The following is a 26,528-nucleotide window of genomic DNA, read 5'->3' on the forward strand; positions in this document are numbered from 1 at the left end:
GGTACTGGCTTGACTTGAGTCAGGAACACTTCTGAGTTAGCCAAAGCTTCTTGCAAAGCCTCCCTGGTTTCCTTGGACAACCGCAACAATTCATATGGTGTTATCCATGCCGGAATATTGGCTAGTTGAGCCATTATATCGAAGGCTTGCGGAGTCTTTGAGCTTTCCGGTTTGTCTCTTCCAATCGGGCGGCTGAAACGAGACTGCTTCAGATTCTGCACCTCCTGGGGATTCTTCTCTTTTGGTTTATTCACCGGCTGTCGTAGAGCTTCTTTACCCGGTGTGGGACTCGTAATCACCCCCATCTCTGTGAGAGTTTTGGCTGGTCCCCGTTTGTTCACCCCCTGCTCACTAGGTGGCGGATAGTTGTAGTGATACTGATTTCCGCTCCTAGTGGCGAAGACTTCTTGTTCTTCTTCAGAGAGCGGGAAAGTAGGGGCTTCGTCGCCATCCTCCTCGAAGATTGCGGATGTAGCATTGCAGGATTTGCCTTTGTCCTTTCTTCTCGAAGAAGTCGCCCACTGCTCATCTTCAATAAGATCAGGATGAACCCATAGGATTTCGCCGTTTGGGGCTGTGTGTGGCACAAGTCCCTTTTGGCGCTGTCCATGTGGTGAATGGGAGTCCTTATTCATTACATTGCTGTGGTTTTGGGAACTTCCCGTTACATAAATCGTCCACCCCCAGTTTCCTCTGCGGAACTGGTTCGGACATTATTATCAGTTAACTAACCGGGTTATCCTTAAGAATATTAGCTTAATATTCTCCAGGAACTTCCCGTCAAAAGTGGGGAAACAGTTTAGACTCATATACCTATTGGAGTATTAAGAAGCAGTTTATACTCGTATACTTTTCGGAGTGTTGAGAAACAGTTTATACTCGTATACTCTTTGGAGTGTCAGGAAGCAGTTTATACTCTTATACCGGTCGGAGTTTTGCCGTTTTTATTTGGCTTACCTTAGCGTTATAACGCCGGCTTCGACCAAGGTCTGAATGCTATTCCTGAGAGCAAAGCAATCCTTGGTGGGATGAACAACCCTTCTGTGGTATGCACAGTACTTTGGGTCCGTAGTGTTATCAGCTTCCTCCTGATTCGTGATAGGTGGTAGCTTGATCTTGTTGCCTTCGAGGAGCGATTCGAAGATGGTTGGAACGTCTTCGTCCTTGAAGGAATACTCTCTCTGGAGTCTCGGACCCGAAGTCTTCTGCTGCCTTCGGGATTGCTGTTGTGACGCTTGATTAGCACCACCAGCAGCTGCAGGTGCTTTGCCCTTACCACGGGAAGCGAAGTTTGAGTCCAGCAGATTAACCGTCGGTTGGTTCCTTTCGGCCTTCTTCCTTTTAAGGAAGCGTTCGGCTTGTTCACCGCGCACCTTCAAGTCTTTCCAAGTGTCAGACGGTGCTGTTCCCATTGCTTCCAACACGTCCAACGCGAGGTTGTTGTGGTAAGTTTGGAGGATGAACTCCTCTGTGATCGGGTCCCGGCAATTCATCGCCTTGTTCCGGAACCTTTTGACGAAGGTGTCGACTAACTCCCCGTCTTTTTGCTTCTCATCGAGCAGCGATCCGATAGAGATCTCGGTGTCGTCGTCGAAGAAATTTGTAAGGAACTTCGTCTCCATGTCGTCCCAGCTGTTTATGCTTCCTGGCTTGAGGCGGCGATACCAATCGAAGGCGGCTCCGCGAAGAGTGCCGACGAATGACCGCACCATCAGAGGCTCATTACCGGAGATTACCCCCAAGTGCGATTTGAAGTAAATCAAATGATACCCCCAGGTGTGATTTGAAATAAATCACATGCTGAGTGGGTGAACCCATCCCATTAAATGGCGTGAAGTTAATTAGGTTGAACTTCGCCGGATATGGGATTGATTCCCACTCTCTTGGGTATGGACAAGGAATGCCCGTCTTTTTCATCTCTTGAGCGGAAATCAATGTATTGATTTTGCTCTCGAGATTTTTAAATTTCAGATTTTCATCTGTGTTTTCACCAGCATTTTCATTACCACCCCCTGCATTGACGGGAGGATTATTGGTATTACGAGCTTCATTCGTATCCTCGTCTTCCAGATTCACTGTTGGTTCGCCAGTGCTTGGATTTGTTGGTCATGCATTTCTCTCATGTTCTGCATGGCCATCTGCATCTCGAACCTGAAGGTTTCCTGCTGTTTAGCTAAGGCATCTTCAAGCATTTTGGCCACTTGCTCCGCGCTTATCATCAGTGATTCGCGGGGTTGCCCTTCGCTGGATACTGTATTGTCTGAGGCGACAGCGGAGCCAGCATCAGATTCTTCATCCTCTGAAGGGAGTCTTGTCCGAACCCTACCGTAGGTTGTTCGCTTGATGGTTCCGGATTGCAGACGGGTTCTAGGCCGGGAGGCTCTCAGAATCGACTCGAAATCATCCTGTGCCGATGTCCCCTTGCTGGTCATGTTGGTGGTGACCCTCGGAAATTCTCCGTCTTCAATCATCCTTCTTCTTCGTTGAAAACGCCTAGGCCTGGGTTTTGGCGTCTCCGCACTGAGTCTTTCAAAAACTGAAACTCTTTCGGGGACCGCCTTGATGCAGTTGCATTCAGACAATACCGCCCGAATGAGTTTGGAACAGGGGCATTGAATTTCCTGTTCTCGGGGACTCCTCTTCCTGGTTCTATTCGTACCCCCAGCACGATAGTACAACTCATCATTTTGACAGTCGGAGTAACCTATCGTGTGCGGGCACGACTTCTCAGGTATAACACTATCACTATCAGATGATAATGTTTCCATCTGAGGTTGGATCGCCTTCTTTGGGCTTTCAAAAGTTACACGCCTCGAAACGTGCCTTTGTGGGCGCGTCTTCAGTGTGCTCTTGGACTTCGATGCGCAAATTGGTGCGCGCAGTTGCCTTGAGCTCTTTGTCATACTGGAGGTGACGGTGACCCCCAACGTGTTGAGTCGTTCTGGGCTTCTTCATTGGGCCCAAACGCTCGTGAACTGGAACTTTGAGGCGCTCCAAAACTGGCTTCCTCCTTCGGGATGATTCTGCATGATCTCCCGGAGTAGCCATAGGAATTAACGGCGACTTTGGTTGATTCGCCGGAGTTTGACCTTGCTTAGAAGGCTGCGATGGTTGCTTTTTGGCCTGAGTCGCCACTTCAGACTTCGGCTTCCAGACTTGGTGGGTTGGTGGTGGCTTCTTCGTCACCTCCTTTTGCAGTCTTCTACGGGCTTCCTGGACTTTAGCCCGTGCCTGTGCTGACATCGCGCGGCGCTTGCGGATACGCTCCTCAAGTGTCGAACGGTTCTGTTTGACGCGGACCCATTCGTTCTTTGGCGGCTTGGAGGAGTCGCCGTTCATTGGTGGTTGAGGCTGTTTGCCTCTTCTGTCCTTCAAATCCGCGTTGTAGCGGAATCCGTCTGTAGACTCCATCGCCTTGGCGAGTTGCTGCGCAAGGCGTTGACGACGCCTCTGGCGGGCTCTCTTTGAGAGAGTCACAACGCCCTCAATGGTGGAGGCGTCGGCGGGAGTAAGGTTGACCTGGTTGGAGGCCGGTGGAACTTCACTTGACGCAACTCTAAAATCATTGATCTTACTAAAGAGGATTTTAGTATTTAGAAATTTACAACACGAGCATAGGTACGTCGAGCGAAATAATCCAAACAAGGAAACCCTCATGTATATACCTTGTATCTCCAATTGTAAATCTCTAAACACCAAACCCGAGGTTCTAGTATAGAAAACAATAATAAAAGAAATACAACTAATCTCAGAACATAAGTACAGTGCCAAGTCAAAATCTACATAACTCCCATGTCGTGATCTTCTGTGAGATAGTCATTGTTCGCGGGGAAAATCGTTTTCTTCATTGATGTCATTGTGATCTCAAAATAACAACTTTTTGTGGTTACAAAAGATCCGGTCTTTTTTAGATCCGGTTACAACGAAATCAAAGAAAATAAAGAAAAATTACAACTTTCTCCTTGTGAACAAATCGCGAGCTCCTGTTTTGCGGTCGCTCGCTTTTGTGGGTTCTTTGCCAATGCCGGGGTTAATCCGTGGACCACCGCGCGATCTAGATCCGGTCGGATCTACACGATTTGACGGGTATTATTCCACGAAGGGAATAATAGCCGGGAGGGATTAGTTCACTAAGGAAATAATCGCTCGGATCTCGGGATCTAAGACCAAGCTTAGATCCGGAGTGTAGTTTCGTGTAGATCTCAGATTTGAGCTTTTACCTCTCTCGAGCTCCTGCCTTTTGTGACGTAGACGCTCGCCGAGAATCAGATCTGAATCTTCAAGTCCTCAAGTCTTCAAAACTCCGAGCTCGATCTTCAATCCGGCAGAGTTTCGACTTTCAAAAGTCCAACCTTTGAAAATGAACAAAAGGGGGCCTATTTATAGGCTACCCTCACTGTGCCTTGGGGAGTTCGAGTCCGAAATTGATCTTGATTCGATCGTGATTCGTCCGAGTCCGCTCTTGGTTGGATGACTCGTTGACTCTTCAACACTTGGCTTGATTCCGAACGCGAATGGACTTATTCCGTTGCTTGCGTGTGATTCGTCGCCTCGTTGGTTCGTCGGTTTGTGCCGAGCTGTGCTAAGGGACCTATAAGCAATTTTATATGCCTACAAGTACGAGTGTCGACGGTTCCGAGGACACATGGGGGGCAGGCTCAAGCCGTGCACATGACGAAGCTGGTGGCTCACAGCAGGCTTAAGCCGAATGTTCACAGCCGATTCGAGTCGACGAGGATGTCATGCACTCCTAACTTCACACACAACCGGCATCCGAGCTCACATCGAAGGTGAACGGGGAAGGGGGAGAGGAAGAAGAGGGAGAGGGAGAGGGAGAGGGAAAGGGAGTTGTAAATATTTGTTAAGTTTCGATATACTTGATAGAATTTTTTTGTTTGAAACTGAATATTATGTATCCAATTGAGTATTGATTATTAGTATGTGAATTGCATGATATGTATCCGACTGAATATGGATTTTTAGTAAGTGAAATGAATGTTTGCGATTATGGATTGATATGTGTTATTTGTGATTGTGATTGCATTGTAGATTGATAAATGTGTATCATTAGTTGGTGGATTGATATGTACTAACAAGAGTTTGATTTCCAGCTGAAAGTGGGCAGGAAGAGCTCTGCAAAATAGTCGGAGTTGGGAACCCAACCCCGACCATTTTATGCACCTACACGAAATGGTCGGGGTTCCCAACCTCGACTATTTTGCCTTAGCCAACTCTCACCTCTTTTGCGTGGAAAGTTTCTACTAAATGATTAGGGTTGAACCCCAACTATTTCGAAAAGGCTTTCAAGTTGGTCGGAGTTCCTAACCCCGACCAATTAGACAGAGTGCTAAATTAGTCGGGGTTGCCAACCTCGACTAATTTAGCCTGTATTTTGGCCAGAGCGTCCATAATAGTCGGGGTTAGCAATCCCGACTATTTAGAGGCGAGATTAAAAAAAAACTGATCCATTTCATGGTCACGATACTGATATGACCACGAAATGGATCGGTTTTTGTAATTAAAATGGGAGTGGGTCGGTTTCTAAAAATAAAAGTTAGAATGGGTTTAAATCAAAAATTTCTTCCTAAATAAATCGAAACAAATCGATCCCATTGACCCGCGGGGCACCCGAGCCTGAAGGTTTACCTACCTGTCAAGGCCCCGGAGAAGGCGTAGCCTCTTCAACGACACCCATTCTCCATTAACCAAACCCTAGCCTTGCTTCCTTCCCTCCAAATGACTACTCTATTCGAATCTCTTCGTTAATTGTTGTTCGTCGGTAGCTCTCCTCGCAATTTCGATCCAATGGCAATTTCGATGGATCTGTTCTTGATCTGCCTCGTTCTGATCTCGCCGCCTATTTTGAGGGCAAGGCCGGATAAAGAGACAATGGCGAGGTTTTATGGGAATCTCGCCATGGACCCTGCTCGTAACAGTAGTGGAAATGACGGAAGTATCGCCGATATGTTCGATCGCGTGCTAGAGAAGGAGTTCTCTGAAAACGACTCGCCTGAAGGTTGATTTTTTTGGCGATCTCCTCTTTCTTTGTTAATTCGGTTCCTGAGATTTGTTCCGAGTTCGTTGATGTTCTTGAGGATCGATATAGTAGACTATCTTAAATAATCCCTAATTAGCTCTGGATTTCTATTAATTTATTCGCGTCTGATTGTAGTAAGGAAAAAAAGATATTTTTTTGTTAATACTCTTGTATGAATTAATGCTTGTCAATATTCAAGGAATTTCTTGTATTGTTTATATAGGGATTCGTTTTCAGTCAGTGGTTTGTGATGCTATATGAGAATAATTTTAGCCATTTATACATGATGCTTAGTACTCATTTAGGAGACCCGAGGTCTATGATAGATGCTAAATGATGATGGGAAATTTGATGAATTGCTGTAAATCTTTTATTTGCAATTCTTGGAGAATCTTACATAGCTGAACCTCTTTGTATTGATTCATGTCCTCATAGTTTTAATTATGTGAATGGCCAACAAAAAAAAAGCAGATGCATTCTATATAGTTCCTCCACTCTTACAACGGGAGATAAAATCTTTTCTTTTAAACTTTAGGCGAAAAAAAAGCAAACACCTATTCTAGTTTATTCACTAGTAAAATAAAAGGTGAGTTGCACATAACTCCCCTTAGATATGCCATTAGTTGGACTAATACCACTCAACTTATATACTAGCACTCAATACCTCTGGATTGCCATGTTTACAAAGATACATTATAAGTCATACCTCTATTCTCATGAATTAAGGGGGTGAAGTGCTAGTAAATGAGGTGAAGGGTGTTGAAAGTGGATGTACAGTTGAGTTTTTTTTTTGGGGGGTGGGGGATGCAATTTACCCTAACATGAAAGGATCGAGATTACACTTTGCTGTACGAAAACTCATTCCCTTTTTCTGTTTGCATATTTAAATTGTTTTATTTTCTATTGCCCGTATGTTTCTATATGATCTTTCTGAAAAAGATCTAAAACTGATCAAAATATACCTATATCAGCTTTGACTATTGTAGGAAGAATTTATGTGCTATACCTGCATCAAATTAAGCTTTCTTTGTTTATGGACAAGGAATTTTTTGTTGCAAGGAAAGTAGGATACATTATCCATATTTTTATCTCTCTTGTAGAAAATGCTTAATCAACCTGGCTTAAGTGTTTGGATCAGAGAAGTTGGATTAGAATTGAGAAACCATATCTACTCTTGTGTTTCACATATTTAGCAGAATGAAGACTACTTTTTGTTTTTGAAATTCAATCTGTACCAAGATAATAATTATTCTTGCAATTTGTAAAGCTTGTTACTGAACAGACAGTTCTAATTTGTTATTTGATGAACAGTTTTCTTCCTCTTGTAACACACCCCAATTCTCAAAGCATATCTTATCAAAAACGTAGTTGAGGTTTTGATGCTAGAGGTTTATCTAAATACAATTGGTGTTTGGCAGTAAAACATGATTCAATAACTCTAATCTAATTAATATAGCCGAGAGGTGTTAGGCAAACATGAATAGCGAAAAGACGTTTTATGCAGTCACACACTTTATTTTCTTTGTTGCTGTTGTTTTGCTCTTAACTCTTTGGTTGTAGCATGTGTTTTGACGATGGCATATATCTACTAGAAACATATGTTTATAAACTTAAATTCGTCATCATAGCTTGTGAAGGTTCACACTATATAAAACTGATACCATAAATACCCACTTTTTCTATCAGTAAATATGTAGTTTCATTAGTTTTACTGAACTGTTTTCAAGTCTTGCAACTATTTTATGTGGATGCCATTTACTTTCAACTTGCGTCATAAATACTTTTTGGTAATAAATAATACTAACCAGATGACATTTTATTTTGTCAGCTCCTGATGCAAGTAGCTTCAACAACAGTGTCACAGATCATCAAGTAGGTGTGACTTGCTTCTTAAACACTTGTTAGAATATTGTTGAAGTGTGGTTTTCTTAGTGAAGGATTTAGTTTCTAGCATTTTGAGCTCTAAAGTATCTTAGACCATAGCTTTTAATAATTAATATTTAGGAGCTAGTGTATCCTAGGGTAGTTAAATCACTACACTTATATTGATGTGTGTTGGGGACACTCAATCATATATATAAGAAAATTAGGGTTTTGGTATTTAACTAAATAATTAAATTAATTACTTATGGGTACTTAAAAAATTAACTAATTACAGAATAATTATCTACAAACAAAAACGTACCTGTTGTGTTAATACAACAATTGATATAAAATAGTTGAAATATTCACCTATTGTACAATTAAACGAGAATAATTAAAAATAAAAAATATATTTATTTACATTTAAAATCAAATAATTATGGAATAATTATCTATATAATAAAATATACCAGTTGTACTAAATACGACAGCCGATACGAAATAATTAAAATAATACAATAATTTACACAAATAATACGTAATTAATAATTCAACATAATACACGAAATAATACGTAATAGCAAAAATAATACAATGTATTATTCAAAATGATACGTAATAGTATCGATAACACAACAGATTAATTCCATAAAATTTCAAAATCTCACAAAATCTCACAAAAATTACAGATTTTTCAAAATCTCACAAAATCAAATCTCTCACAATTATTAACTACTAAATCTAAACCTAATTCGAAATTCAAATCTAAACTATTAAAATTAAATTACAATTCAAAATTCAAATTTCGAAGAACTAAAATCAAATATCAAAGAAAAAGGAAACTCATTATTGTCCTCATTATTCTCCCCGAGTGGGAGAAAACTCGACTCTGTCGAGTTAGCTGCAGGAACTTGTCATCTTTAATATACTTTGTCTGCATTTTAATTTGCTGTCAGTTACTTTCCTGCATCTCAAATCATTAGCTAGATTGGATTGTAAATTCACCATCTAAAATATTATTAAAATTCACTGTTGCATGTGTTAATATATAAAACTGAGTTAAAGTGAAAGAACTCTCAGTAACAATAGGCTAGGGTCAGACTTATATCAGTGGACTGCTAATAAAATTGTGAAATGCTTAATCAATCAATATTGAGAGTAGAATTATATGATCAAATATGAATGTTGCTATTAATTATTTCAAGAGTTGAAAAAGTTCATAAATATCAATGTTACATTAAATGTTGGGCGTTTCTAAGCGTCGGACTTGGCGCCCAGCGCTTAGTCGCCTAAGCGGGCGCCTAAGCGGTTTCTGGACGTTTTTTTTCTTTCTTCATTTAAGTGGCGGTCGATGAGGTTTTGTTGAAGGTTGGAGGAGGTAGTGGAGATGTTCATATTTGGAGGTTAATGGAGTTTGGAGGACGTATAGGCTACGACACATAAAATCACAATCAAGGTCTACAGAGTGCAATCTACGTAAGCAGACAATGCTCTCCTAAACGCTCGTAAAATCTAGGTGGGCAGCCTAAATACCGTCTAGACGCTAGGCGCTAGTTAGGCGGCCTAGGTACCGCCTAGGTCTAGGTACCGCCTAGGTCTAGGCGTACGCCTAAGCGGATTAGGCAGAGGTTTTTTAAAATAATGATAAATATCATGTCAAATCTCAAACAGCTATAAAAGAACTGGATTGGACAAGTCCAAACCATTTAAAAAATATCAGCATTAACAATTTTAAATTATGTCCTGACTTCATATCATACATTTTAGTTAACGATGTATTTATTCAAATTAGATCACTGATTCCCTAATATATGATCAATGCAAATCAAAACAAGATGTATTTATTCAAATTAGATCACTGATTCCCTAATATATGATCAATGCAAATCAAAACAAAATGATGCAAATCAACTCAAATGACTATGTAAATGCAAATCAAAACAAAATGATGCAAATCAACTCAAATGACTATGTATGAAATGCAGACTCGAACAATGTGATCAATGGCAGATGTAAACTCAACAAAGTGTCTAAAGTGCATGACGTCCTCTATCAAATGGAATAATTAGGCGTTCCTTCATGAATATGAATGACAAATTTCTTGTTCTAGCAGTGATAGTGAGGAACATGCAAACAAGTGCGTGCATGAGGAGTGTTTTTGTGCGATTAACATGAGAGAGAATGAAAACACTCGTGCTCAAACTTATATCCCTAATCACTATATATTTTCAAAAGGATCAGTGTATGTGTGAGTGACTATCAGGACAATGCATGGGGATTTGATATCTAATATGGTAGCTGTTTCACTATGCTCAGTTTGAGTTTCAACTTCCATATAGATATCTGAGTTAATCGCTTCAAGAGCCAATACAGGAACATGTTGGGTGTTATGTTTGTTCGGGAGGACTTCGTGGGGAATATCAATAACGTTTTTAATCACGGGAGGGAGTTTAGGAGGGGTTGAATTTTCAATTTCATGAATAACTTTAGGGATAACATCAATGAACTCTGTAATCGGAGGGGTAGCTTGGGGAATAATCAGAGTGTTGTCATTGTATTGAACTTCAGTCAACTCCAAAAAAGCTTGTAGGTCGAGCCTACCATCAAAGGTTGGTGGATCAGACACATGTTAAGGTGGGGGTCGATGAACGATGTGCTTATGACCTTGAGCTTGTGGAGGCGGAGTTGCAACACATGCTCCTGCGAGCCTAGCAATCCTTTCGTTGGTTTCCTTCTGGAAATTTGCTATGGTATCAAATTATGCTACTAGTTTAGCGAATTTCTTCAGGACTTCAGGAGACATGCTGGATTCTCTAGTCACTTGACTCTTCTAATCGATATGGTAGACCTGTGCGAGTGGGATTGCACTACAACTAAAAGGATATGAATGGGATGCACTAACAGCTAAGTGAAATGACTGGTGATATATATTTTTTATATCAAATAAAAGACTCAATTAAAAATAAATTTTCTAACCTAAAATCATGTTCTGATACAAAAAATGATGCGAAACGGGGCAGGAGGTCTATCTGAATCAACGATCTAAGTCGAATAATGCACCGTCTTGCCAAAATTCATGATCTTTGGCAGGAAATTAAATTCAAAACAATTAACGTGACAGATGGATTTAACAAGACTTGCATCGATAATCATGAACAATTTTAATCTCAAACAATGTAATCATAGTATTCATTATCATTGCGCACATTCCAAAATCAAAATCAAAGTGTCACAGTCACATCCTCAGTTACTTTCAACTCACAAGTATGAACTAAGCAATGAATATGTGATAATAGTTTAGAGACAATATACTCATGCAATTAACTAACAAATGAGATAAATAGAAAATTAAAGAAAGCGAAACATTCGTCGGTGTGAACAGACACGACGTGTGCGACGCCGCCAAACTGACTGACGTCGAAGGCGACGAACTGAGTGCCAACAAGGATAACGACGTCGACTAGATGATGTGATGATGGTGGCGTCGACTGGATAGCTATGCGAGGGCGTCAAACTGGACAGCGACATGGGTAATGGCGTCGAACATGGAGTCGACGAAGTGGACTAGCGGAGAAGTGGATCGGCGGTGGGTCGAGATCTGAAAGTAGGCTGCTGGGACCTAGTCTGAGATCTGGTCGGTGGAAAGGAGGATGGGGAAAGGGCTAGGGCTTGTTTGGTTGTGGAGGAGAAAAGAAGCAAGGGAGGATGTTGCTGCTTAAAGGGTGTAGGAGGGGCAGGGAAAGATTGGGGGGTTCGATTTAGTCGGGGGTGAAGAAGATGAAGATAGGGAGCGAGGGAGAGGGAGGAGGAAGGGCGGCTAGTGGCGCGGCTGCAGGGAGATGGGATTGGTGGCGACGTTTGTTGGAGTGGAGTTGGAATTGGGGTTTGTACGGGAGTTGAAGAGGAGTGGTCAGGGAGGCGATTGTTTTGGGAACGAAGAGGAGATTGGAGTTGGGCGGCTGAGTTGCTTTACGTGGAGGAGAAAGAAAAGTCAGCTGTGGGAAGAAGAAACAGGGAACGACCTAGGGTTTCACACCCAAGGCTTCACACCGGATTTAGCTAACACAATTTTTCATTCAATATTCAATAATATCATTCCTTGATTACATCTATCCCTTAAATAGAGAAAAATTACAGATTTTTCAAAATCTCACAAAATCAAATCTCTCACAATTATTAACTAGTAAATCTAAACCTAATTCGAAATTCAAATCTAAACTATTAAAATTAAATTACAATTCAAAATTCAAATTTCGAAGAACTAAAATCAAATAACAAAGAAAAAGGAAACTCCTCATTATTGTCCTCATTACTATCCCAACTAATTTCCTTATGTCATGGTCTTGAAAGTACAAAGGATGACGAAAGAAAATATACTGTATAAGTAATGTCAGGTTAAATTAAACGCAGAAGAGAAACTTTTGTTAAGATTTGGCACACTGAGTACAAGTAATGAAGATGTTATTTGTAAGTCTTATCAGTTCATTATACCTGCAGAAGAAACATAATCATCATCTATTCTATTTATTCAGACAATAAAGTATAAAAAAAGATAACAAGGGGCTAAAAATTATATAATTCAATGCACGTGAGTCAAATTATTCACAGAGCCTACTTGATGGGCCTGTGCAATGCTATGGGCAGATCAGATGCATCAAAATGATGAAATATAAACTGGAGGCTATTAACCTTGAAAGTGGATTGGATGGCGGTTGGGAGGAATTAGCTGCACTGTTCGATGAGGATGCTTGTTCGGTGGAATCAACTGCACTGTTCTAGGAGGATGCTTACAGTTGACCTTCCTTAATTATAACAATCCACTGAGCTTGCGAACTAGTTTGCATCTCTTATTATGTTTTCTCTGACTGTCTGAGCTTACATTATACTTCTCTACTTTTGACTGTTTTTGTTTGTTTGTTAGTGTTTGTTTTCCTTCATTTTTAGTATTAAGTATACAATAGGGGGTGACGATGTGAGCTTCAGGTAATACAATATCAGTGGTTAGCTGCCGGTCCTCCTAGATGCTCCATGCATGCAATTTTAGCGATCTACCCAACTCATATATAGTGGTGTATTCACTGTAATATTCTGCATATCTTTCTTAAAATATTTGCTGGCAGGCATATGTTCGGTTTCACTTCTGAGTTGATCCTTGAAGCTTTAGCCTTCCTCTTTCTCTCCAACACAAGAATATTCGCTCCATGAGGATATTATGGACCCAAAAGAGACAACTTTACTTTCATGCTCCCTTTTCCCCGGTTTCCATAACTGTCATTTTCAAGATTTTTATTACTATTTACCTCTCCTACTAATATGCATCCCAGCATGTTGTAGTCATTTGAACCATCTTTATGTTAATAGAAATCATATTGATCACCCCTTGCAGGTGACCCAGCGGTTGGGTGTTGGGTCCTTGGACTAAGAGGTCCAAGGATCGACTGGTGCCTACGTCACCCTGTCCCCAATATCCATCAAATGGGTATTGCTTCTCCTGTGCTACTTACATGGGTCCCCAGTGTAGAGTTTACTCCCAGTTGTGGGATAGCTTAGACTCTGTATCTTGTTCCTCTGTGGTTGGGAGTGTTCGAACTCTGGACCTCATTCCTAATACCTGATTGATCTAGCCAGGGTTTCTTGTCACCAGTAAAATTAATCATATTGATCCCCATGTTCATTTTTCACTAATCTTTCTCAGTTGTTTTATTGTCTGTTGTTGATGCAGTCTGTCTAACAAGTTAGCAGGTGGAAGTATGGTCAGATAGCTTGTGTTTCACATGTTAGAGACCTTTATTTAGAACTTTCGTTTTGTATTTTACTTCTCATTGTCTTTCTAATATATTGTGCTTTTAAACTCGAGGCAGCTTTTATCTTGTCCAATGGAATCCTCATGAAATTATGTTCTTTGAGTGGCAATTAGCAAGATTAGTCATTGTCCTATTACAACTCTTACGTATATGAGTTCGGTGAATACCATCAGTTTTGTTACAGAGGTATTTCTTATTGTCGGATATATATGTATTTGATGACAGGCATCTTGACATGCAGTAAGAGGGTGCTATTTCATAAATTGTTAGTCAATGTAGTTATCCAAGCAACTGCTGTAGTGGCCTGCTTTGCATTTGAGCAGAATTAGTGTTCTATTCTGTGATTTCTTATACCTGATGCTAAGACATGAACAATGGTATTCTAGTATGCCTTCAGTATTTGTAGTTTGTTTGGTTTGTAATATTTTTTTCTCTGTATTATATCCCAGGCTGTTTTGGAAACGGTGGCTGTTATTTCTCATGAGAAGTCCAAGAAGAATGATACTCCAGTGACAAAGTATGCATGTTTATCAAATAAAATCAATATTAGCATACCATCCTATGATAAGCATACAATATCCTTTCTGTTTGGTTTTATCCTAATCGTATTTTCTTGCAGTGCAACTAAATCGTTTCATATGAAAGATGTTTTCTCACTGGAAAACGAGGGTTCTGATGATATGACAACCTTGATTGATCGAAAGGTTTTCTTAAGCAATTTTGTCCACTGATATGAGCAAGAATGTTATTAAGTACACTAAAGTTAAAATCGCGCATGATTATCATACTTATATCATTTGATTAAACTTGACTCTTTTCATTTTCTGGCAGGACAATGTATTTGTGATGTCCAATCGTAAATCGAAGTATCCAGTTCTTCAAGTAGATTTGAGGTTAACCTGCCTGATTCTGCTACAAATTAGTCTTATACATTACAGCTTATCAAATTATTAAGTGGCAGAAAAGTGATTTCTTATGGAGAAATTTCGTTTAATTTTATATTTTCTTGTGACTTAAGCTTTGGATTTACGCCATTCTTGCAGGTTAATTTCTGATTTGGTGGTTGTAATTGTTTCTGCTACCATTGGCGGTATTTTCTTTTCCTTTTTAGGCCAACCGGTTAGTACTGCTCCTTTACCCATTGAGAAAATATTTAAGTTTGATCTAACATATGCGCCTTTCTTCTGCTTGTGGGATTCATCGTTTACTTTGTTAATTTGCAAGGTTATTGTTGGTTACCTGCTTGCGGGATCTCTTATTGGACCTGGTGGTCTGAACTTCATCAGCGAAATGGTCCAGGTGCAGTATGGCATTCTTTATTTATTTCTGCAAGTTCCTTCTACCTATACTTGGTTATGATCTCAGCACTTTTGTGTTTGACCTTCTGTGGCGACGGGCCTTTTTCCCTGGCAACTAAATGCATTCCTCAATCAACTATCCTCAAGTATTTTTTCTATGTGCCAATGTAGTTAAACACTTTATTTGCACCAACTGTATTACCCAAATTGTTATTTGGGACATTTATAATTCATATGAATTTGATAATGAATTTATACGATTTAATAAATATTTGGAATGCATATGTTGTTGGAATAGAAAATAAATGATGTGGAAATATGAATAGTGTTGCTGGCATCAAGAAATGGGAGGAGAGAGAGATATTCCATTGAGTAAGCATGAGGTGGACTGTAGGCGGAGGTGGCAGGTTGTTGTGAAAGAGAGGTGACATACATCTCTTTCTAGAAGGTGGACGATAAATAATCCTCTTTCTCTCACTTCCATTCCGTGTTCTTAATCCAGCAACAAAAGACGAGAACAAGAAAAGGATGCCAGCACGAAGAAGAGAAATGCTGCAGTCAGAACAAAAAAGAGAAATGCCCTTGCAGATTTCAGGCCCCTGTAGTTTTATGACAAATCTACACTAAAGTAGTTTGAGAAGAGAAATTACAATTAAGCCCCTGCTGATTTTCAGAGATTACAGAAATGCCCTTGCAGATTTCAGGCCCCTGTAATTTTTGAAATTCCAGAAATACCCTTGTGACATTTAAATCTACAGGACCTAAGTTTGGAATATATAATTACTATGCTTCAATCAATAATTAGATGTATGTGGATTCTAGGTGCAATTACTTGTATGATATCACTTTATGAGTAGAATTGGATGATAATTATCTTGATAGTAGGAAACCTTAATAAGGGCTAGAAGCAGCTCTTGAAAGACCACACAGAAACCTGGATTATGCAAACATTACGCAAGTGGGTTACATATTCTTTAATTTATGATTTTCTCTATCACTTGCTTACAAATGTATTTTGATGCATAAGCATGAAATTCATATTCAAGTATTTTAAGGTACTTCATGATTGATTTAAGCATGAGTTAATGCTTGCTGAATTCATCATGGATGAATATATGATTTGGCCATTGTAGGCTATACATGATAAGTGGGTTTTGCCTAATTATATTTGAATTGTATTGAGGCATACAGTGCATTGTTCTTTGACTAATTGTGTACACCAAGAAATTAAGTCATAAGCCTACCAAGGGAGTATGGTATTATAATGGACAGATCACCGTTGTAGGCAGTCCGGGCGAGATAGATCGCCGCGGTAGGCAGTCTGGTAGAGTATGACGTATAAGGCAGAGCGCCTCGGTAGGTAGCCTTTTTAGGCAGATTGTCGCTGTAGGCAGTCTAGTTGTCAAGATAGGATGTGACGTTGCTTGATTTCTATGCATAAAAATTGATTTCTAAAGATATTGCATATTTGCTATATACTCCCTATTTGGACAATATTCTATTGTCTGCATGATTTTAGTTACATAAATTATCGAATATGCACGTCACTTACTGAGCGCATGGAAAGCTCAACCCGGCCCAGATATAAATAACATTTTCAGATTAGTTTGGCTTGGGGATCAAGTCTAGGGGGTGAATCGGATCGTTGGTTGCAAATATTCTGATGATTTGGTAAGGAGCTATTTGGAGTTGATATATATTATAAGCTTCAATTTGCAATATAAAGTGTTTATCGTAGATCATGTATGGAAATACATATTTGTCGGAACTTATTGGAGTTAGGCTTTGCAGGTCCTCTCGTTAGGAGGACTTGTGTCTGACTGCCACGTGCCTTTATTTTATTATCATTTCCATTAATATTTGTATTGGTTTGGGGTGTCACACTAACAACAAAGGTTTGAACCAATGGTTGTGAGGAGTGTACTAAGTAGAGGTGGGAACAAACTGAATTCGAATCGAATACCATAGTAATATTTGTTTTAGCTCATATTCAACCATTTGAATTCGTATTCGAATTCAAAACAAATAGGAAATGTGTATTCGAATTTGATTCAATTAGTATTCAAGTATTTGACAACTATTTGTGAACATTCGTTAATTGTTTTTATGTAGTCTTTTGTGAATTATTTGGTTCATATTTGGTAGACATTCGGTAAATATTTGATAAATATTCGTTATCTTACTTAGTTTCATAATGCAGTCAAAACATGATATAACCAATGTAAATGCAACCTAGTGATAAATGTAATATTTAAAATAAAAAACTACTTATATGAGGCTATATGTGTAAAACACTTTTGGGATGCATAGAAAATTGATTGAAATTTATAGGTCTAAAGTGTAATATGTAAACGAATAGTTTATTAAACAAACGAATCGAACATACCTGTGGTTAATTTCTATTCGTTATGAGACAGATAGTAAAAACTATTCATTTATGGGTAAATGAACTATCAAATTGAATATGACAGAATACTTAAGTGAATAAATACCGAACTATTTGTTAAGTATTTGGTTCGTTTCCACTCCTAATAGTATCATCTGCTTTAGATTTAGAATTAAAAATAAGTTTTTCTATTTTCTTCTATTTAGATAATTTAGGCTTGCAGTTGATTGAATTTTGACCCATTTGCTCTGTATTACAGTGACTGTGAGGAGTGCACTAAGGGGCTGTTTGGTTGGTTTCTAAAAAACCAAGAATAGGAAATTGTAACTTGGAAATCTCCAAAAGTTCAATTTTCACCATTTCCATCCCTAAAACTTACCCACAACATCCAATAAAATATTATTTTCATCCAATAACTCATCCACATCATCCAATAAAATATTATTTTCACCCAACAACTCATCTCATATCATCCAATAAAATAAACCAAACAAAAGAAATGGGTCACATCATCCAACTCATCTCATCTCTATCACATCTCATCTTTAAAAATCACCCACATCATCCAATAATATTGTGACAACTCATCTCATTTCATCTCCATTTCATCTCCACCCATTTCCTCCAAAAAAACAAGGAAATTGATTTCCTTAAGGGGGGTTATTCATTGGTGTAATTTAGGGGATAATGGGATAATTTTTGAAACACCAATGTTTGGTGTTATTCATTGGGGTATTTGGAACTAGAACCAATTTTATGGTGTTATTGGTTTGTTGGGATAATTGGGGGACAAATACCCCACTTACCCCCAAATTACCCCAACTATATAAGCTCTTCTCAGCGCCACCCTCCAAATTTACCCCATTTTTTTCGTTGGAACAAGAGGGGAACAGAATTACCCCATTTTTTTTCCGTCGTCGTCGTTCCCGAGCAGGGATTTCCGTCGTCGTCGTCGTCGCTGGAAGGGATTTCCCCACACCTCCTTTACTTTTCGAGCCCCCAAAATCAAATCCCTCGTGTATTTCCCCCCAAATCCTCCATGGCGAAACCCTTGGAATCCGACGATCTCTTCCAGCGACTCTACGGAGTCTGACGACGACGATCAGAAGAGCGAGGAGGAGGTGGAGGACGAGGAGGAGCTCGAAGCGGTGGCGAGACCGGCGAGTCCTGATGAAGACGATGAGTCTCAGTCGACGGAGGACGATGAGGGGTTTAACGAGGGGAAGAGTCTCAGTCGACGGAGGACGATGAGTCTCAGTCGACAATTTCAGTTTCGAGGGTTTTAAATTAATTTATAATTCTGATGCATGTTAATTTTGTTCTTATTGCTCTGGCCTGTTACCAATTTGGGAAATAATTTGAGAAACATAGTTTAATATGGGGAAGTGGAGATGCTTATTTGATATTATGTTTGATTGTATGTTCTTTAATATCAAAATTAGAATTGTTTGTATTGTGATATGCGAAATGGTTGTTCTTCATTGGTATAATTCGGTTTGGTTGTACCCAGATTAATATAATGTTATGTGGTGTGTTTTGGCTATATTATGATCAATTGGAGGTTATGTCATGATAGTATTTCATTGATATATATGTAATTTGAGTTGGTTGAAATGATTGTAAGTCCAAAATTTGCCCAGATTAATTTGAGTTTGGTTGTACCCAGATTAATGTAATGTTATGTGGTGTGTTTTGCCCAGATTTCATTGATATATATTGTGATATCCTCTTTGTACCCAGATTAATTTAAGATTGATTAATATTAATATTATTATATTATTTTTAATATTTTATATTAAAATAATATTAAAAATAATATTATTTTATATTATAACTATTATTTATTTAATCATTTGATGTTATATCAAATTAAACTTGAATTTAATTGAGCTATAAATATAATATTATAAAAAGATGTCATACTAAAATTGTCCCACTCAAATTGTCCCATTACCCTATTTTACCCCACTTTATCCCACTCAATTATCCCATTGGGTAAAATTACCCCATTGGAACAATTTACCCCAAATTACACCAAATTACACCAACGAATAACCCCCCCTAAGTGTGGGTCACATCATCCAATAATATTAATGACAACTCATCTCATCTCATCTCCTATTTTTAAGAATGAACCAAACACAAGAGAATAACCTATTATAAGAAATATGTTTCCTATTCTTTGATTTCCTTCTTTTTAACCAACCAAACAACCTCAAAACAACTTTTCTTAAAAAATCACTCACATCATCCAATAATATGGTGACAACTCATCTCATCTCATCTCCTATTATTTGATTTCCTTCTTTTTTTAGCCAACCAAACAACTATAAAACAAATTTTTAAGGAAATAGGTTTCCTATTCCTTGATTTCCTTCTTTTTTTTGGCAAGCAAACAACCCCTAAGTATCATCTACTTTGGATATAGAATCAACAAAAAGAAAGGGTTTTCTACTTTCTTATGTTTAGAACATTTAGGCTTGTAGTTGATTGAATTTTGATTCATTTGTTCTGTATCATAGTGTTGTTCATAGGCTAAATGACACTTAAATATCACAAAGTTTTTCCTTTTTGCACTTAAATACCATAACTTGTTTTTCGTGGCACTTAAACACCATAAGTTGTCCACCCTTGAAATCATGGTAACACCGTTAGGTTTTGACAGAAGGACAAGAATGCCCCTCCCTAAATTGATTTAAAACCTTTGGTTCTTGTTTCTCCATCAAATGAGCCTCTAATTCTCTCAAATCTCCTCCCTAATAATGCTACCATCTCAAGTAGTTTCAGTCTTCTACTCTCTCAAATTTCTTCCATTATTCTCAATTTCTTGACATCATTGTCAGCCCCTTCCTTAGAGTCATCGTTTTCGCATAGTAGCTTCCGAATCAACATTTGAGCTTGGAGAGGAAAGGGCTTATATTTCCATTAAAAATGGTTGCACTTTGTCATCATTCGATAGTTTGGACATCCATAAAACCGTCGACCATAATTCTCCACTGTCTAAGCTGTCTCCAAAATTGATATGCCTTACAATAGCAAAACCAATCTCGCTCTCTTCATCAATTCCATAGTTTGATGAAGCCCTAGACCTCAATTTTATGGCTGTCGGCAAAAACTAGGAGAAAGGGGATTCAATTTGGACATTTGGTTTCAAATTGAAGGATAATTTTTTTAAATTGCTTCGACGTAGGTAGAAATCATAATTTTAGCCATCAATGAGGTTAAAGTGGAACTAAATTTGTCATGTGATAGTCACGTGGTGATATTCTATGGGATATTTTCAAGCATGACTAACAAAAGGTTAACATGCTAAATTTGTGAAACTTATGGTATTTAAGTGCCTTAAAAAGCAACTTATGGTATGAGTGCCAAAATGAGAAACTTTGTGGTATTTAAATGCCATTTATCCTAGTCGATATGTAAGACAAATTTCTATATTACAAAAGACTCTTGTTCACACCAAGAAACATGTACAACATTTAAGTACCTTGAGTCCCATGGCAAGGGTGGATCCACATATTGTTTAGGTTGTGCAAGTACCCAACCTGAAATTTAGGGGATCTTTTTACCCATTAGCTTACATAGCCATTATTTTCTATATTAAATACACATTACAACTCATAATAATTGAGTGTGCCATGCCTGACATCTCGTTTTAGTCATCTATCTCCTAAATTTTCTCGCCCAACATTTTATTCTAACTGTAAAATTTCCAAACTTGCCCATCTTAACTGAATACTAAACAAAACCAAATTAGAGAACAGAAGGTTAACATGCTAAATTTGTGAAACTTATGGTATTTAAGTGCCTTAAAAAGCAACTTATGGTATAAGTTCAAAATGGGAAATTTTGTGCCATTTAGCCTAGTCGATATGTAAGACAAATTTCCATGTTACAAAAGACTCTTGTTCACACCAAGAAACATACAACATTTAAGTATCTCGAGTCCCGTGGCAAGGGTGGATCCACATATTGTTTAGGTTGTGCATGTGTCCAACCTGAAATTTAGGGGATCTTTTTACCCATTAGCTTACATAGCCATTATTTTCTATATTAAATACACATTATAACTCATAATAATTGAGTGTGCCATGCTTGACATCTTGTTTTAGTTGTCTATCTCCTAAAATTTCTCGCCCAACATTTTATTCTAACCATAAAATTTCTAAACCTGCCCATCTTAACTGAATACTAAACAAAACCAAATTAGAGTTTTTAATGAGATAAATAACAAATCTAGGGCCAGCCCTTTCTGCCCTAAAAACTATGGCTAGGGACTTTTGGGTGGAAAATGTGAGAACTATTATTCATCATTTCCTCTTGTACAAAGTGTGTCATTAATCTTGCTTCTCGCTTCACCTAAGTTCATGGATTTTTATGTTAACTTCTACTGAAATAATTTTATTTAAAGATTTGTTCTTCTTTGTAGTATATTTTACTTGGTAGTTGTCATCTTTAATCTTGTGAGTAATTGAACATACATGAAAATCTCTATTATTCTAATTATACGCACACGCACACCCCCCAGTTAATCATATGATCTGTTTATGCATGGGTTTCTATTCTTTGATTCATTTTGATAAGAAACTAGTCATAGTCAAATATGTTTTTTTTTTCTTTTTCTTTTTTGCAGTTTTATTATGAGTTATGCAAATAGTTTTTTTAAGCTTTATACTTTATAGTGAATCAGGAGATGGAAATGTTTGTATCCATTGGGAAAATATTAGAAATGAAGGGTTGAGTGTGAATCTTTTGCTTTACATTTTATCATCTTATAAGACAAACAGTTCACTAATATATTGTTGTTATTTAAAATTATTTTCGAAAAATTGTGCTAATCTGACTAAGCCAGTCATGTGGAAAAAAATAATTCTTTAGTAAATCATTTATCCCTTTAAGGTTTTATATGGATAACATTACAGAATTCCTTAGTTTTTTATGATAGAACTACTTAGTTATATTTATTAAACATGCATTCAGGAAACGAGAGATGTACCTATTGTCGAGGTGTCTTGATTTTCAAAACATCAGTCTATTAATATGTCACCGCATGTAAATACAATAGTTATATTTATGTCAAAATCATTGGAATTTGAATGTATTTTTTGGCTTTATTGTAGTTTCAATATGCATTAGCAATCTGCAGTTGATTTTGTTAAAGGAACATACATAAACTTTTAACATTAAAATAGTTGGAGTACGTACTTTGGGTGTTTTCTCAATAGAAACACGTTTGAAACTGAAAAGCAGGGAAAGTAAGCATGGAGTTGCTTCCAGAGGGTAGAAAGCAGTTGTAATAATTTTAATGCAAAAAAATTGATAGATCTTCCAAAACCTGAACTGTTAAACCATAGTCTAAAGCTATACAAAGCAGGTTCTAATTATATGGTAGTTTCTTCTTAAAATCACGTAAATATGAAGAATGTTGTAGAATGAAGAACTAAAATTTATGGAAACTTGGTCAGTTGCTTTAGAGAGTACTTCATAGAGGTTAGTAAGACATTTGTAACTCTAGCCTGCTAAAGTTTTGTTAGATAATTAGAGTAATTTCGTGTAGATTTTGAGCTTCACATAGATGTATAGTGACTAACAGGTACAAATGTTTTATTTTGTAAGAATAATTGCAGTGCGGAAAATTGTTAGGGACTTGAATACAAACCTCGCTAAGCAACTGGACCAATAAATTCTTTTTTTTTTACCTATGTGGTCTGTTGTTGGTTAACCTTCTATTATAACATCCTTTTTCCATACTGGTTGAAAGGAAAATAGAAGAAGAGACCAAATAGAAAGCTAGTTGTTCAATGTGCTTTGGAATGTTACAAAATTAAAAACATTTCTTAAAGAGATTGGATTTATCATAAATAATGATTGTGAGATGAATAAGCAACAATGAGAAACAAGGCTAAAGGAAGTATATATCTTGGGAAATTGAGGTGCATGTCAATTATCAATTGACACATAACATGAGGAAAATGTTTGTGAGGTGTTTTGTTGGACAAATGGGTGTGCTAATTAGAAGGGCAAGCTAGGATTATTAAAGTTAGTGCTACTAGGACATGAGGTAGGCGAAAGCTGAACTTGTGATGAGGCTGTTAAGTAGATATGTGCTGCTTGTTTTAATTGAGAAAATAGTTTTAGGTAGAGAGAGCTGAATGGAGAAACATGTTCATATAGTTGACACGAAAATGTAGGATGTGCCATTGCTATAACTTAGCATGCACTAAAATGAGAATACATTCTTAATACTTCATTTTATTTTTGAACAAGGTTAAGGAGCTAAAGGTTAATGCATTACAATGCAAGTCATACATTGTTAATTGTTGATGGGAGATTATCCCTTTGAATTTTTTTGGTGGAATTTAGTAGCTCTTAAATGCAGCTGTTTTTACCAGTTTTGGCCAAAGATATTAGATGTCAATAATAACCATATCTTGATTTTATTTTCAAAAATTTTAGTTTCAATAGTGACAGCTAATGATGTTCCTAAAATAATGCAAAGAATGTTCTAGATAACACTAACAACTAATTATCTATAAACTATTGAAGTCTAAAACAGATTTATTAAAATCATATATGTCAAATTGTAATGTACAAAATAATAGACCATCCCAATTACAATATGATTTTCATGGATAACTTCCAAAACAAAATAACTGATACTCAACGATAGATTTGGATATTAGAGTTGAGGTGTAGTTGCACTCCTATAATTTACAAATTGTATGTAAGCCCTTGTAATATTTGGAATATGCTACCCTCATAAATTTCCAAATTACATCCCTACCTATCTCAAAACACTAAATAAGTTAGTAGTAAATTGGATTAGCTTATTGAAAGTCATTGCTAAAATAACTAGTTATTGTTGCTACTTGAATCACATGGATTATCATTTAAACTCATCTATATGAGTTAAGAGTATCCGATGTGGGGATAAATTGATGGGACATCAAACTCTCAAAGCAAAGTATTGTACCTACACTTACTAGGTTTTTGTTGACTTATTGTAAATGCATGTACTCTTCAGTGACATTAACCAATTCTCTATCAAACTTATGATAAGGCTTGCAATGCCCTAGATTCATAACATATTTACTTAACTATATCAAGGTTTTAACTGTCGAATGTCGGGTTCATGTAGGACAACTAAAAATCATATCGGATAGAGAAAATTAGGGATATGTACCAAATATTGGATTGCCATATCGGAGGGATTTCTACTCAGTTTTGGTCACCAATATGAAATGCACTTGTCATAGCTTATCTTAGTTGAGTTGAGTATTCAACATCAAGACACAAGTTGTTTTCCATTTCTTGAAGGGATCAGTGGAATATTATGCTATTAAATAAACAAAATACACATTGTCAAACTAGAACTTTCAAAGTGCCTTACATAAAGTTAACAAAAAGTAAAGTGCCTTACATAAAATTGACATAAAGTGTTAGACTTTGGATTGATCTCAAGCTACGGTTCAAACTTATTGCTTACATTACGTTTTTATGAATTCACAATTTTAATTTGTAGAGACGAAGACGAATGAGAGGAGATCGGGGCGGAAAAGATAGCAACATTTTTTTGCGCTAATCTGTATTATATGCTATCAGGTTACTATGGGAACATAAAGGCTAAAAAAAAGAATTAATCGGATTTGGGTTTTAAGTACTAAATCCAAACCCCAATACTTATCAACTCAAAAAAAAGGTTAATGTTTCAAGGCTGAAAATTAGCCGATATGTCCGCAACATCCTCCGACATGTCCAACATAGACCTTGAAAACGATATCCTACTTGAAATGGCCATATTCGTTTCGCTTTATCCTCCAATCGGATATGTCAGCCAACATTTAAAACCACACACTATATAATCACTTAATGTTCCACAAAGCCACCGATGTAGGACTGAACTTTTGGGGCATCACAATCACCCCATCTTACATATGCAGCATTCTTGTCGTGACATAATAATTGGTCCATAGTATCACCACCAATCGATGTAGATTTTAGAGGTGGCTCCTATGAGTTCTAGAGGTGATTTCCATGGCACTCACGTGATATAGCACTTAGTCCCACACAACACCTAGTTCACACTTGACAGGCTAATCTCGCTGATATCATTTGTCATGCTCAAGCCCTTTGAGCCCCTTAGCGCAGTGTAAGCCGCAGGACCTACTGAGTGTAGTATGTGGTTTGGCTCAAACCATTGCCACACTTGGCTAACCAATGCTACACTTGAGACTTTGACTTCACTATATAAACACTTTTATTTTTCCACAACCCACCGGTGGGACTAAGCTTTTGGGCATCACACAGATCTTATGCGATTCATCTTTTGCTAAGTATTTACCCCTTGCAATTCACTTTTGTTAGATAACCTAACTGTTCCAAGTATACGTGCCTTTTAGTGATTGGTGTTAACCTTCTATTTTTTGGGACCAAATACATCTCTAATTGCACATGAATGGCCGATGTTATGAGCAATCCAGCTAGACAGTATGGCTGTGTCAAGATGATGTAAACTTTTACGAGAGAATGCCCAACAAACTTCATGCGTTTTGTGTTGGTTCTTGACCTGAACTGTACTATGCATGTGCCTTACCTGTAGTTATGACCATTCTTATTGAAGACGTTGCTCATTCTGTATAAAGAATTGACCGGAGTTATCAAATGAATTTTGTTTACACTTGGACAGTAATTTATATTTAATTGTACAAACCAAATGAAACTAGAGTTATTATTGACTTCAGAGGTTTTTCTATTGTTTTATGCACCATAGGTTCGTGGTCCATTTGTTGCACTACAGGAAAAATTATGGGTAGCCCCCTTCTCCTAATTTACATGGATTATGACAGCAGATTGTTCTGGTTTAGTTAATTTACTTATTTATTAGAAAATGTAAATATCAAATTCGGGTTAAACTATGCAAAGTCTTACCAGTAATTTGGGTATATATAGGTTCGTTTTTGCAAAAAATTACTTAAATCCATTTGAACTTCATTGAAAATTTTACTGTTACAATGTGTTAATATAGCAAGCAAGCATTTGGTAGACATATTTTAGTATTTTGGATCGGTGACCTCAGTTTAGTGTTGCAAACTTTATTGATAGATGGACTTTTGGCTTTAGTTTATATGTTATTTGTAAGT

General features: G+C 37.5%; 1 protein-coding gene across 2 annotated transcripts in view; it reads left to right on the forward strand.

Annotated features, from left to right (window-relative positions):
* Window positions 5,609-26,528, forward strand: part of LOC109837919 (K(+) efflux antiporter 5-like) — a 64,010-nt gene continuing 43,090 nt past the window's right edge. The window contains exons 1-7 of one of the 2 annotated variants that reach the window (XM_020406302.1): window positions 5,609-6,016; window positions 7,866-7,909; window positions 14,154-14,221; window positions 14,324-14,408; window positions 14,536-14,597; window positions 14,748-14,823; window positions 14,929-15,003. In XM_020406302.1, the coding sequence (XP_020261891.1) occupies window positions 5,806-6,016; window positions 7,866-7,909; window positions 14,154-14,221; window positions 14,324-14,408; window positions 14,536-14,597; window positions 14,748-14,823; window positions 14,929-15,003 (621 nt within the window). In that variant the 5' untranslated portion in view covers window positions 5,609-5,805. Of the gene's footprint in view, window positions 6,017-7,865; window positions 7,914-14,153; window positions 14,222-14,323; window positions 14,409-14,535; window positions 14,598-14,747; window positions 14,824-14,928; window positions 15,004-26,528 lie in introns of both variants that reach the window. The other variant, XM_020406303.1, reaches the window with a different exon arrangement.

This window comes from Asparagus officinalis, chromosome 4 (genome assembly GCF_001876935.1).
Source record: "Asparagus officinalis chromosome 4, Aspof.V1, whole genome shotgun sequence".
Taxonomy (NCBI): Eukaryota; Viridiplantae; Streptophyta; class Magnoliopsida; order Asparagales; family Asparagaceae; genus Asparagus; species Asparagus officinalis.